Source organism: Columba livia, chromosome 4, assembly GCF_036013475.1.
Source record: "Columba livia isolate bColLiv1 breed racing homer chromosome 4, bColLiv1.pat.W.v2, whole genome shotgun sequence".
Taxonomy (NCBI): Eukaryota; Metazoa; Chordata; class Aves; order Columbiformes; family Columbidae; genus Columba; species Columba livia.
Window position 1 is genome coordinate 71,211,476 of NC_088605.1, and position 12,431 is coordinate 71,223,906.

Here is a 12,431-nt window from a genome sequence, read left to right on the forward strand (position 1 = left end):
ATTCTGCACTTCTGATGTGTTTTAAACATCTGGGCTAGATATAATCTACTTTGAAATGTCAGACTAGTGTTTTGAGAGATTTAACACAGTCCAGTTGAAATTCCTATCAGATAAAGACAATATAACTTCAACTAAGTTAGCTTTTAAGAGGGTCACTCTTTGATTATAAGTTGAAAAAATTCATCACATGATAATCCTTTCTAAAATACTGTCAGTCCAAAGTGTTAAAAATAAGAATAGAAAGGAAATTATTTGATCAATAATACTCAACAAACAAACACAGAAATTACGCAAGAACAAAGGTCATTGTTTATATTTGTAAAGTACTTATTTAAATTACAGAATTCATTAGAGGATGAACATGTAATATTAACTTTGCTTCCTCTGCACATACAGCAGCATAGCTCATACAGTCCTCAACTTATCCTCAAATAATGGAGCTGATATCTGAAAGGACTTTATGTGGAAGGTGAGGCTTCCTTTAGAGAGGGAAGAAGAGGTAGCTTAAAATGATCCTTTCGTTTTTCTAGTTTTGGCACTAAATTAATAGCATACATTTTCACGCTCTTAATGGAACTTTTATTTATTATGCAGTTTTAAAAGAAGTTCAGCATACATACTGCTTTTTTGCAAGTATGATTAAAATCTAAATTAAAATGTGTATTTCTCCAAAGTACACATACACAGCATTTTCTTGTAAATGTACTTGCTATAACTTCTATTTCTAGACATTATGTCTTGTAGACTCCCCACAGAAGCATCAACACCTGTCAGAAGAAACGTTCTTGTTAGGGTAGCTCCTCAGCTTCTTCAAAGGAAGGTATGCAACAGAAGGGAAGTCCTTTGCAGCACTCATGTGCTTGCCCAGGATTTGTAGCAGAGAAGAGTTTTATGGGGCTATGGGATTTTCCACACTTGACATCAATACAGCAATGCTTGCAGCATCAAGCACTGTTGTAGAGCATGCTAAATGCCATCATGTCAGAGGGTCACATCTTCAAAGCCAAAACCAATTTATGCCCAGATTACCTGAAGATGTAATACCTTCCTGTCAATTACTCGTATATGTTCTCAAGCAAAAATTACTAAAAATCCTTCAAAATTACATGGATCCTTTACTTGTATTGCAAGAAAACATTTTTAAACTCCAAGCAAAAAAAACATGGTATTTTTTCTTTGTACAAAGCTCAAAGCTGCAAAATTTCATGTTAAACTTTATTCGGTGACTCTGGAAATTTTTCAAAAGCCCTGAGTAACTAAAACCAAAGGCAACACTCAGATGAAGTTAATCATTACATATGCATTGTCAATGACAATCTACAGTTATGGTAATTATGCTATCAATTTTTTTTTCCTCTGGTCAATAACAAGATTCCACCTGTCATATAAGCACTGATCAATTCAGGATGGCTTATTTTAGCTCAAGACAAAGCTGGACTGAACACCAGTTTGGAGCACAGGTTTCCCATCTGCTAATCCAGGACAAGCCTGATCAGACCACACAACACTGCCACCAATTGATGCAATGAGAAACCAAGAGCTTTGTCAGGCTGCAATAAATATAAAACCCAATCTCAGTGATATAGTATTATTTATTTTTCACCTTCCACTTCTCTCACCTTCAATATGCACTGAAGTTTTTCCCTCTTGCCTTTCAATGACTACCATCTCTTGCACTAAAAATTATTAAGTATAACACCTGGTTACAAAAGCCATATACCTATACAGATCTACAGCTAAAAGATATGTTACAGAAAGAATACGCAGAGCTGAGAAAATTAACAGCGTAATTAATCATTTTTCCTGTACACTACCACTTACAGCTTTTATTTGATTTCCAACTTGAGACCTAGAGGTCATGGTTTAGAAGTGTATCACCACAGTATCTTCTCGAAGTTTTCAGAAGAGATAGAACCATCCCTTTGCAGTCACTACAGCTGCAACCTTGATTCCCTCCTGCCCTCAACACCGCAGGCAATTTCTCCTGAGAGTTTTTCCACCTCCCTGCAGGTTGGTTTTCAACAGCACCCCATTTCCCCGACTTAATCTTGGCAGCAGTCCTTCCCCGTTTTCTAACTTCACCTATATTAGCAGATTTAAAGGATTAGAGCCTACATTCCTATGGAACTGGGGCAGCAAGGACTTTAGATCCTGATCTGTCATAAAGGGAAGTATGTGCATGAGATAAAGAAATTAAAGTGTCATCTGCTCAAGCAGACTGCATATGATTTCAGGACAGTAGATAAGATCCAGGAAACAAAGAAACCCACCCCGTACACCCACAGGAGTTCTCCATCTCCCTCTCCTCAGGGAGGCAGGGGGAGTCAAGTAAAATTTGGGCATCCTGACTGACATCCACACTGACTGGAAAGCACCAAAAAAATCAGAATGCAGTGATTCCAGCTGAAACAAGCTGGAAAAAACATTAAGGAAAACTACTGACCTAGAAAGACAAAAAGCCTAAATAATACAAAGTGTGTTATTTACACAGCATAACATCATTTCTGCACAGATTTATACTAACGCTGTTCTGCTGAAATACAGAATTTAAAACTAGAAGAGGTTATTTTTGCTAGATGAAACTACCTTAAACCAGCAACCAGAAAAACCTCAAAATAATTATTTGTATTCTACTTAATTTATACTTCCTAAAGCAAAGAAAATTATTCTCACTGGCTGCTATTCATCAAAACAAGTCAAGTTCCAGCAAAAGATGCCTTTTAAAATAGATTTATTTTCTTCTAGTGAAATGTCAGCAAGATTCACTGAAAATACTTCAGTGATTTCAGACAGTGGCTGCCAAAGTTTTAGAAAAAGATTTCACTGGAGTTCTACATTCTCAGTACGTGACATACAGCAGCTCAGGGGTTTGATCGTCACAGATTTAGCCCTCTGGGCGTTTTCCAAGGCCCTACACAAATTGGTTTATTTAAAAATACAGTTACAAGTCCAATGTTTAGAACTTCTTTGATTCAAGTAGAAAACAATTCAGAAATAAACCAACTTCCGAAAAGCTTATGCCAGCCTAAGTTGCCTGAATATGTCCTATTTAAACATACGCATTTTATTCAAAACATGGTGTTCTATTTAATGAATGTTGCGTTTTCATCATAGAGAGCTTTCGGTGTTCACAGACTGCACAAAACTTCTATTGAAAAATGCATTAAGGCAGGAGTATCCTGAGTGACAGTCTTTCTAAGATTTGCGTATTTATATTTTAAGAATTGTAAGGGGTCTTCCTTCATACCACAGCAGCAAGGACAGCAAACTATCTTACTGGCACTCTAATAATAGGACATTACATGAACAGTCACAGAAAGCACACTTAGGAATTTCCATATATCTTATATCTTTTTTCCAAGCAATTTCACTAAAAACTATGCACAGAAGAGACTGCAACTGTTTTCTACCATCATTTCCTTCCCAGAGAACAGCAGGGAAGATGAAATATTCAGAAAAATTCCTTCTTACAAATAATTCATAATTTCTTTAAATTCCCTGTGTGTTGTACTCAGACACTTTCCAAGGATGCAGAAGAAATAGCAAAGTAATTTTCAAGATCCAACTCCTTTTTTTAAGCTACATCCAACTTAAAAACATTCCTTCAAAACCGCATGAAAAAATTCCCAAGGCGATTTACATTAAAAATAAAACCAAAACAAAACCAAAACACAACGAAACAATACCACCATGCCCCATATAGCATTTTTTTTCTGTATCTTTTCCTAGAAACACGTCAGCGATACCATTAGATACGACTGCAAGGACTGTGGTAACCAAATGATACAAGCTTCAAAAATGAGTAAGGACATAATTCAAAATTACGATATAGAATTTCACATAGTGAACAAGTACAAACCACCAAAAGCACATGAATCCCGATGTTTCCCAGACATATCTGGAAGTTCACTACCCTTCAAGTAATACCATACCTGTATTTATTTGGTTGTTTACTTTAGCAACTGATCCAGTGAGATGCCTGCTGAGGTTGTCTTGAGCAGACTGAGCAGACGGAGGGGTTGATAATGTTGAATTATATCCCATGGGAACGTGCTGTTGAAGTGAATGAGGTACTGATGTACTCTGGCTAGAAAATGTATTTGTCTCTTTGAATTGTCCAACAGCAGGTAGGCTCTGAGAGGTGAATGCCTGCCCATACACACCGCCAGCAGCCGCAGGATAGGAAACATTGGGATACAGGGCAGTAGAAACCACAGGCATGGTGTAGCGATCAGAATTAAGGGGAAATCCCTGAGATGTAACTGAAGAGCTGACTGAAGTGCTGTAGTGATTACCAAATGCTGAATATGACTGCTGAGCACTTGTATGCAAGTAGGATGCAGGTGATATTGCTCCTTGAATAGGTCCTTCAGCTGACCCCACTGTATGTGGAGGAGTTTTGTTGTAAAACTGCTGTGATTCCTGTGTATTCAACACACTAGAGCCCACCAAAGGGGTCATAACATTTTGTGCTGGTGCTGAATAGTAAGTAGGGTAGTAACTGGCTCTATATTGATCATCCAAATGTGAAGACGCAGCAGCTTTATTGGGCACTTGGGAATAGTGTCCTGAGGGTGCACTATAGTTCGGAGGATGCGAGCCATAGCCAGAAGGGAACTGCATCTGACTCTGAACAGGACCTGAAATGAAGAGAAAATGTCATACATATTAACGGTGCCAAGGGACTCAGTACTTACTCTAACAAACAACTGGTTTCTTCTTGTTTTCTGTCACTATTTTTGAGGTCAATTTGCATCAGCACAAAGAGAACAAACCAAGTATAACGCATGCAAAATACAATATTTTAAGTAATTTGCAAATGCACAGAGAAATAAGAGAAAAATGGATTGCTTCCATTTTGAAAGTTGCTTCTATGCCAAAATTGTATACTTCACATTTGTACGTTCAATATTTTTAAGACACTTTTGAAGGTTAATATTTAAACACATAGCAAGCAACAGTAAGCTTTTAAGTGTCTGAACACAACCATACGCCTTGACACTGACTTAATACAGAAAATGAAAAGCTGCAGTCAAACCAACATGTCAATATAGAAAAACGTAGGTACTCTTCTTTACAAATCCTCAATACAGTGATCAAGATAAAGTGCTGCAGGGTGGTTATTTTTGTCCTCTATGTTCTTTTGTACTATGCTTTTATGAAAGCCGACATTTTTAGGAAACTACAGCATACTGACTAGATACTTCATTTCTGTTGCTGCCTGACACCTACCATCAAGTATAAATGTTGGTATCAGAGAAACTGACCTCTGCTGTCACTACAACATTAGAGGTTAATTGGTCCAGTGAGGGTCAAACAAGCACATGTTTGCTAAAGACCAAATGTTAACTATGTACAAACAAATTTTCTCAATGCCACCTGATCAATGGTAAATCTGAAAGTTCTTCCTCAAGTTCTTCTCCTGAACCCTATTTTATTCTCTAGTGAACCACAAATGCATTTCCCTGGATAACTTCCTTTCTTAAAATCACCACACCCTACTGCTTACCTCATGCTGAATGACCTCGGTGCTATTTCCCAGCCCTCGCTGTACAGTAACACAAGTGCAGTACTGGGCCATTCACAAATTTAAACAGCCACTGGGACAATAATGAATAGTTGATTTCCCCCCTTATATTTACAATGATTACAAAATGTACGTATTATTTGTTGTCTTGAAATTCTGAAAAGTCACTGTTCTCAAAGCAACACCCAGATGTTCTCTGATGAACTTGCAAGGCAATTTTAATAACGAATTTATTAACGGAATCTTGTAAGCAAGGAACATACTGTCTGGAATTGCTTTCTGATAAAATTCAAAATGCCTTTTCATAATTGACAACCTAGGAAGTTGAGTAGAAGAGAAAGGAGCTAAAAAATGAGCAGTAACTTGGACTTCTGGTTAAAAAGACAGAAAGGCACTTTGGGAGAAAGCGTAAGGAGCTTAAAAAAAATAATTACATCCTGAGTTTTGAGAAGAGTATGTAACTATGCTTCTGATTCACTATTTTCTTGAAAACATGGCAGCTGCTTCATAAAGCTGTAGTTTATTCTCCTTTCAAGGAAAAGGATTTTGAGTTAGCAAGTCATTAACAGCTACGTGAACTTTGGTAGACTTTCAGTCTGCTTTTTTTAAAGTTTGAATGAGCAAATTCAAAAACACACTAATAACTTATGTCCATCAAGGCTTATTGCTTAAGCAGTTATGTTACTTAACATGTCAAGAAAACATATTTTTCTTCTGAAGACTCTGTGCATTTGTTCTACTAAAATATACAGAATAAACTGAGGAGGTATAATTTACAAACTAGTTTAGGAGCACCTGACTTCTAAATAAAAGGCTGCATATCAAATCACCTACTGCAACATCTTGCACGATGTAGCTCTGGTTTAAAAACACACCATAGACAGATTAAATTACCAATACAAAATATCACTCTCTACATTACAGAATGCCCAAGTCATCTTTATTCAGATTTTTAAGTAGAAATATCTGTAAGTTTAGAACTGTAGATGAGCACACAAGAGTATAAATCCCATGAAGACCTCACCAAGACAGACACATTCAACATTTGAAAAAATGTATTTTTCTATTTCAAACTCCTGGTCCTTTAAAAGCAAGTTTTACAGTAACAAGATAAAAGATTATTCCCATTACCTGAAATGAGTTTTTTGAACATTTGATTATAAAGAATGTGAGTAGAAAGTCGTTTTTGTACTGCAATTAGCAGCTGAATCTACTAATGATGACTAGATAATTGGACAGATTTCAATGCTGGAAATCTAGGTACATCTTCAGTGTCATTTGAAAATCAGGCTAATTGCACAATCTGTCTTGATGTCTCAGGTACCCTACCTTCCTCCCAAAACAATCGATAAATTTCTTTCAAAAAACTCCACTAGAGGAGTTTAAAACCTTAGCTGCACACAGAAGGTGTACTGCTAAGATGCCATCTCTTTAATGAAAGTAGGGAACCTCTCCTTTAGAGACAAACTAATACTTTATAATGTTATAATGTATAACTACACAGACATTAACAAGTGAACACCATAAGACTTATCACTTTTTAAGGAGGGGAGAAAAGCCACCACCAAAAAAAAACCCAAACAAACCACACAACAAAAAACCATAATCGAAAGAAAACAAGCACTATGGCTATACCACTATGCAAAAGAGTAAAGCTTTGCTTGCTAGTGCCATGTTTGTTTGGATTATTATGTCCGTTCATTCTCTCACCCGAATAATTTAGCTATCTGCTGCCTACCCTACCTACACGTAGTCTACACACACACTACACCACCACTTTCCTTCCTAGCCAAGGAGACCTGTTAGCTTTCTGCAACTTTTAACGTGTCTACACCCATCTCCAGAGAAGACTCACCACAGTGGCCTCAAGCACCGTTAGGTGGTTTTTAGGATGGACAGGGGACAACACTTTGTGCCCTGTTAACTGCCACCAAACAAGCCACTGTGGAGCTCTCACAGTAGCTCAGACATGGAACCGATGTCTTGCTCCTTCATTCACTCAGCTTCCCATTTTTGCAAAATATTCAGGCACGTTTCACCTTTCAGACCTCCAGCCTCTTCAACAAATTTAATTGAACTATTCAAAAGATCCAAAGGCTGAAGAGGGAGAGAAGACATTGCTAAATAGCTTCATAATGAAAAACACAGTCTCAAAATGCTAGTAGAGATACCAAGGGTAATCTTACAAACCACTCTAAACATCTTAAAGGATGCACTAGTGTTTTCTTCCAGACAATACAAAAATAGCTGTATTCACTTAGGTATCTTACATTTAAACGCCACTATACTGACAAAAAAACGATATCTCAACAGCAATGGCAATCTTATTTGTGAAATTTAGTTGCTATCAAACAGAATGGATATTTCCAGTACAGTCTTTTTCTGTTACTTGCCCTCCTATTACAATTTTTAAAAAGAAACCTCAAATACTGTGTTATAACTTCAGAAGAGTAAAGAAGGCAGATACACTAATAAAAAAATTCTGGAACGTTATTGCTAAATGACATAAAATGACACAGTTCTTGCTTACAAATCATCAAACACACATCACTGTAAAATATCCTAAGGAACACAGAAGTCCAAGTTAAGCAGAGGAGTTAGCAAGTTACACAATAAAAATTCAAGATGATTACTGAACAGTGTATACATTTCTCAGAATTGAAAAAAAAAGTGTTTCACAGAAAATAAATGGCCTACTACAAGGTTTTAAACAAGTTGTTTTTAAGATTATCAACAGCAACATGGAGTTAATTAAAATAACAAATAGTAATGATGGCTCTTTAAAATTACTGTTTCATTCAGTCAAAAACACAAGCAGAACGTGATGTCAGTTTCTGTTTGTTTATGTGAAACACACTTCCAGGTTACTGATGTTGTCGTAGCTGTGTCCTGATAACAACACGGTTTTTATTAAGAGCCATATAACTTGGCATTTTCTGAATAATTCTGACAAAACTCAGTATTTTAATACTAAAGTTTGGATATATCTCAGACATTAGCATCTCCCTAAAATCTACCGTTTAAATACCTCCCTTTTCATTCATTTCAGTGATTTCTGCATTATCTGCAAACTGAGTCGAAACCTACTTTATAGGCATGTAAGTGCATACCGCCTAACTATCCCTTTGGACATGATAAATATTCATGAGTAAAAAATTTTGTAGGTAATTAGCCTGCATACTGTATGTGTGCAGAACTGCCTGTGCACAAAATAGCCCGACTACAAAATAAGGGGTTTAACAGTAAGTGCTAAAACTCTATGCAAAGAGGCCCAATTTAGATACCAAACCATAATTAGGTGGGGACAAAGATCATACAGGCATTCCGGAAAGTTAACGAGCTGTATTAATAAGGAATTGATTTTATAGGGCACCAATTTAAAAGAAGTAAGGAACTGCACGGTAATTATTTTAATTCACAGCGCAGTTAGGTCTCTGAAAAGCAAGTCAGTACTTTGTGACTCTGAGCAATTTTACGTTTGTTTTTCAGCGACCCACATTCCACTGGTCCAGTCTGCCTTATTCAAACTCAAAACCCAAAGATTCAGCTGTGTGAACACCTACCAACCTACTACTTGTAAGTTCCTAAACAGTTACGCTTAGCTTGTCAGTAATCTCATCTACAGTAAGTGGTTTTGAGGCACGACTGGCAGGGCCGAGGCCTGGAGGAGCCTGGGCCTCCCCAAACGCCACAAAGCCGGCGCCGCAGCCCCCCAGCCGCACACCGGCAACGGGTCCCCCGCCTCTCTAGCCTCAAAGTTCACCCCGCACGTAGCGCCTTTCCCAAGCGGATTCTAATGCCTGACTTCCAGAGAAAGGGATTCATTAAGGGGCGGCCCTTCTCCCCCGCAACCCTCCACAGCGGCCGCCTCGGCGCCCCGCACCTCCCGCCGCTCCCGAGCAGCCCCCCAGAACCGCGGGGCGTCACGGAGGGAGCAGCGCAGTGCGCCCCGGGCTCCCCGCGGCCGGGCTCCAGCGCTAGGCCCGCGCAGGCCGCCGCCCCCTCACCGTTCTGGTAGCGCGGCGCAGCGCCCTGAGCGGCCGCGGCCTCCCGAGCGGCGCCGGGCCCGCCCGGGTAAACGGCGGCGGCACCGGCAGGCCGCGGCGGCAGCCCGGCGGGCGCGGACATGGCTCCGAGCGGCGGTTCCTCGCTCCGGTCCGCTCCTCTTCCTCCTCCTGCCTTCGCTCCGACCGCAGCCGGGCGCCGAGGGTCGCCAACGGGCGGCAGGCCGCGGCCGCCCCAGGGGAGCGGGAGGGCAGGAGCGCAGGCGGGGCCCGAGCGCCGCTCCCGCCGCCGCCGCGCGGCCGGTAATGCCGCCCACAGCGCCCCCTGGCGGGGCCTCCGCGACGCGCGCTCCGCCCCCTCAGGCCGCGAGTCCCTGCTCTTCCTGTACTGGCAGCGCACGCTGTGTACTCTCTATATAGCCCATATGTACACTATCTATATAGACAAAAAGCCCTTGACTGGAGTGAGGTGAGATGAGGCAAGGCTTTTCAGTCGTACACGATATCACAGAATCACACAGAATCACAGAATGTCAGGGGTTGGAAGGGACCTCGAAAGCTCATCCAGTGCAATCCCCCCATGGAGCAGGAACACCCAGATGAGGTTACACAGGAAGGTGTCCAGGCGGGTTGGAATGTCTGCAGAGAAGGAGACTCCACAACCCCCCTGGGCAGCCTGGTCCAGCGTCTGTCACCCTCACTGAGAAGTTTCTTCTCAAATTTGAGTGGAACCTCCTGTGGTCCAGTTCGTACCCACTGCCCCTTGTCCTATCATTGGTTGTCTAAATAGTAAAAGTGTTCACGAACCTCCCTGTTGGCAAAGGATCTCCCTTCAATTTAGTGATTTCTGCAGTCAATCACACACTGAATCGTATTAATTTTGACTGTGTGCCTGTCTACCACCTAGCTGTCATCTGCCATTCACTCCGATGTTGTTCAAGGCTGAATTAATTGCTCAGGCTCTTTATGCAGGATGTACAGAAGTCAAAAGCACAATAACATTTACCAGAGATCATGTTGTCAAGACCAAGTCCAATGATACTGAGTCACCTTTACTTGCTACATATATTTGACCAGTCCTTTCCCTGTTTCTATGCTGTTTTTCCTACTGGTTATTAATGCATGTGTGTGATTAAACACTTAATACTTTTTAAATTATTTTGCCTGTATGCTAAGCATATGGTCCAGCTCTGACTGTTACTGTTATTTGTTCAAAGCATGCAAGGCGTGGTTAAATATTGGAGAAACTGACCAAAATAATTTAGAAATATACATGACCAGTTGGTTTGCCTTTTTGTTCTCAGGGCCTTTCTAGAAGGTGCATAACTGCTCCCTTGTACTACAACTATCTTTTGCCACAGCATGCAACAACATATGAATCTGTGTTTTGGCAAAGGTTTCCCTCTCCAAAGTCTTGTTTCTCTAACTCCTTGAACAGTGAGACTGTAAATATATCCTATATCACAATCTGTGAAAATTGCGCATCAATTTAAGATCAACCATAAGGGGATATATATCATTGTGCTAAAAGCAAGAAGAGGCAACTGGGAATTTCCCCTTTGTTGTGAATGCATTTACAAAACCTTTCATACAGCTTTATTAATTATTTTATACAAACAAAAATTACACTGTGGTTAAACCCATTAATTCTTTGGAAATTCAGTTGTGCTGGCAGCTAGAGCATAAGCCCCTAATGGAAATCCACCATAAACTCAAATCCATTAATTTTGTTTTCCTCATTTATAATGAATCTGAATGCATTAACAAGAAATGAGCATCATTGTCTGCTGTTTATGCTATCATGCAATAAATAACACGTGAGCTGGCTCACCTAGGCCATTGCTTCCACTTAGTCTAGCAACAAGCTTACAGGAGTAGCAAATTCTTTGGCCAGTTGATGAGGCTTAATTACTAATAGATTTATTTTGGCCTTTGGCACTGGAAGTTTTGCAGTGACACAAAAAGGTCCCTCTGCCATTTGGGTTTGGGGGAGCAAAATGTGAAAGTGTATCTCATTACCCATAATATGATAAAAGGGGCATTAAATGTCCAAACCTAGAGAGTAAAATATAGCTGTGGGTCACCCTAACTCACTAATGAATTTCTAGTTATTCTCCTGCTTTTCTTACGGGAAGTGGGCCACTTCAGTGCTAAGTAATAAAGCTTTACATTCTCACAATCACAGGTCCCAGAATGTGTTAACATGATTATATTTGGGTAAGTTGCCTCTAGTCACTGTAGTGCAGTTGCTTTCCAGAATGAGAAAGGTAAATCAAGACACTTGATGTCACTGTAAAGTGTGCCTCTGCTCGGGTGACCTCTGCGTCTGACTGAAGGATAAATCCCTGCACCCTACTTCATCTGTAGCCAGCTAATTAGTAGAAGATGCTCCAGGGCAGTCTCATGCTCCATTTTACATGAAAATCTTTCAAAGATCTAAAACCTACCAGAGAAAGATAAGTCAGTTGTGATGCAGCTCAGCTTTCTCACACACGTCCATGTTTATTCCATGTAGATTTTTTTTTCTTTATTAACCAGCTAGCTCCAGAGGAGTTGTTTGTCTCAGCAATGACCAGAGCTTCTGCGTGTCCACCTGAAGCACTTGGCAGGTATTCAGGTTGGGGACACAAGACTGAATTTTGCTTAATTTTCACGGTGTGTTTTTTTGTTTGTGGGTTGTTTTTTTTTTGTTTGTTTGTTTGTTTGTTTGTCTGATTGGTTTGGTTTTGGTTTTGTTTTTGTTTTTGGTTTTGGTTTTGGTTCTCTCCAACGCTCAGAAAGCAGCAGAATCTGCCTGGCTGTAGTTCCGCCAGCTCTAAGAAAAACTTTGCGCATGCGTATTCTATATGGACATCATTGTTACCAGTCCCTGTGAAGACTGTAGGATAAAGGGGACTGTC

The 12,431-nt window shown here is 40.1% G+C and overlaps 1 protein-coding gene across 2 annotated transcripts in view; it reads right to left on the minus strand.

Moving 5' to 3' along the window:
• SEC24B (SEC24 homolog B, COPII coat complex component) overlaps window positions 1-9,820 on the minus strand; it is a 43,154-nt gene extending 33,334 nt beyond the window's left edge. Inside the window, exons 1-2 of one of the 2 annotated variants that reach the window (XM_065062334.1) lie at window positions 9,535-9,820; window positions 3,933-4,640 (exon numbers count right to left, since the gene is read on the minus strand). In XM_065062334.1, coding sequence (XP_064918406.1) covers window positions 3,933-4,640; window positions 9,535-9,655 — 829 coding nt within the window. In that variant the 5' untranslated portion in view covers window positions 9,656-9,820. The remainder of the gene's footprint in view (window positions 1-3,932; window positions 4,641-9,534) is intronic. The other variant, XM_065062333.1, reaches the window with a different exon arrangement.
• Window positions 9,821-12,431: the final 2,611 nt, after the last annotated feature.